At 57.7% G+C, this 376-nt stretch overlaps 1 protein-coding gene across 1 annotated transcript in view; it reads left to right on the top strand.

Moving 5' to 3' along the window:
* Positions 1–376, top strand: part of LOC119592556 (GTP-binding protein Rhes-like) — a 76,531-nt gene that overhangs the window by 72,941 nt on the left and 3,214 nt on the right. Inside the window, exon 4 of the mRNA XM_037941425.1 lies at positions 174–356. Coding sequence (XP_037797353.1) covers positions 174–356 — 183 coding nt within the window. The remainder of the gene's footprint in view (positions 1–173; positions 357–376) is intronic.

Below are 376 nucleotides of genomic sequence, written 5' to 3' on the forward strand. Positions count from 1 at the left end.
CTTATCCTCCTAATTGTCCGAATCAACCGCCTCCAGCTTCGTCTCCGCTGCTAGAACGCAACACAAACACTTCATCTTCTCCATTATCCGTTCATCTGATCTCCCTCCCTCCCCCGCCCCCCCCCACTTCTCCTCGATCACCGAATTATCTCTCTGTTCCTCCTCCACCCAAGGAGCGCGTCGTTAGAGGAGGTCCACGCTTTCGTCTCGTCCCTCAGCTGCTGCGCCTACGTCGAGACCTCCGCCAAGAAGGACCACAACGTCGATAAACTCTTCTACGAGCTGTTCGTCCTCGCCAACCTGCCCATGGAGATGTCGCCGGCGCTGCACAAGCGAGTGTGTCCCGGCCAGCCATCGTAAGTCCTGTGTCCTGAGG

Source organism: Penaeus monodon, chromosome 30 (genome assembly GCF_015228065.2).
Source record: "Penaeus monodon isolate SGIC_2016 chromosome 30, NSTDA_Pmon_1, whole genome shotgun sequence".
NCBI lineage: Eukaryota > Metazoa > Arthropoda > Malacostraca > Decapoda > Penaeidae > Penaeus > Penaeus monodon.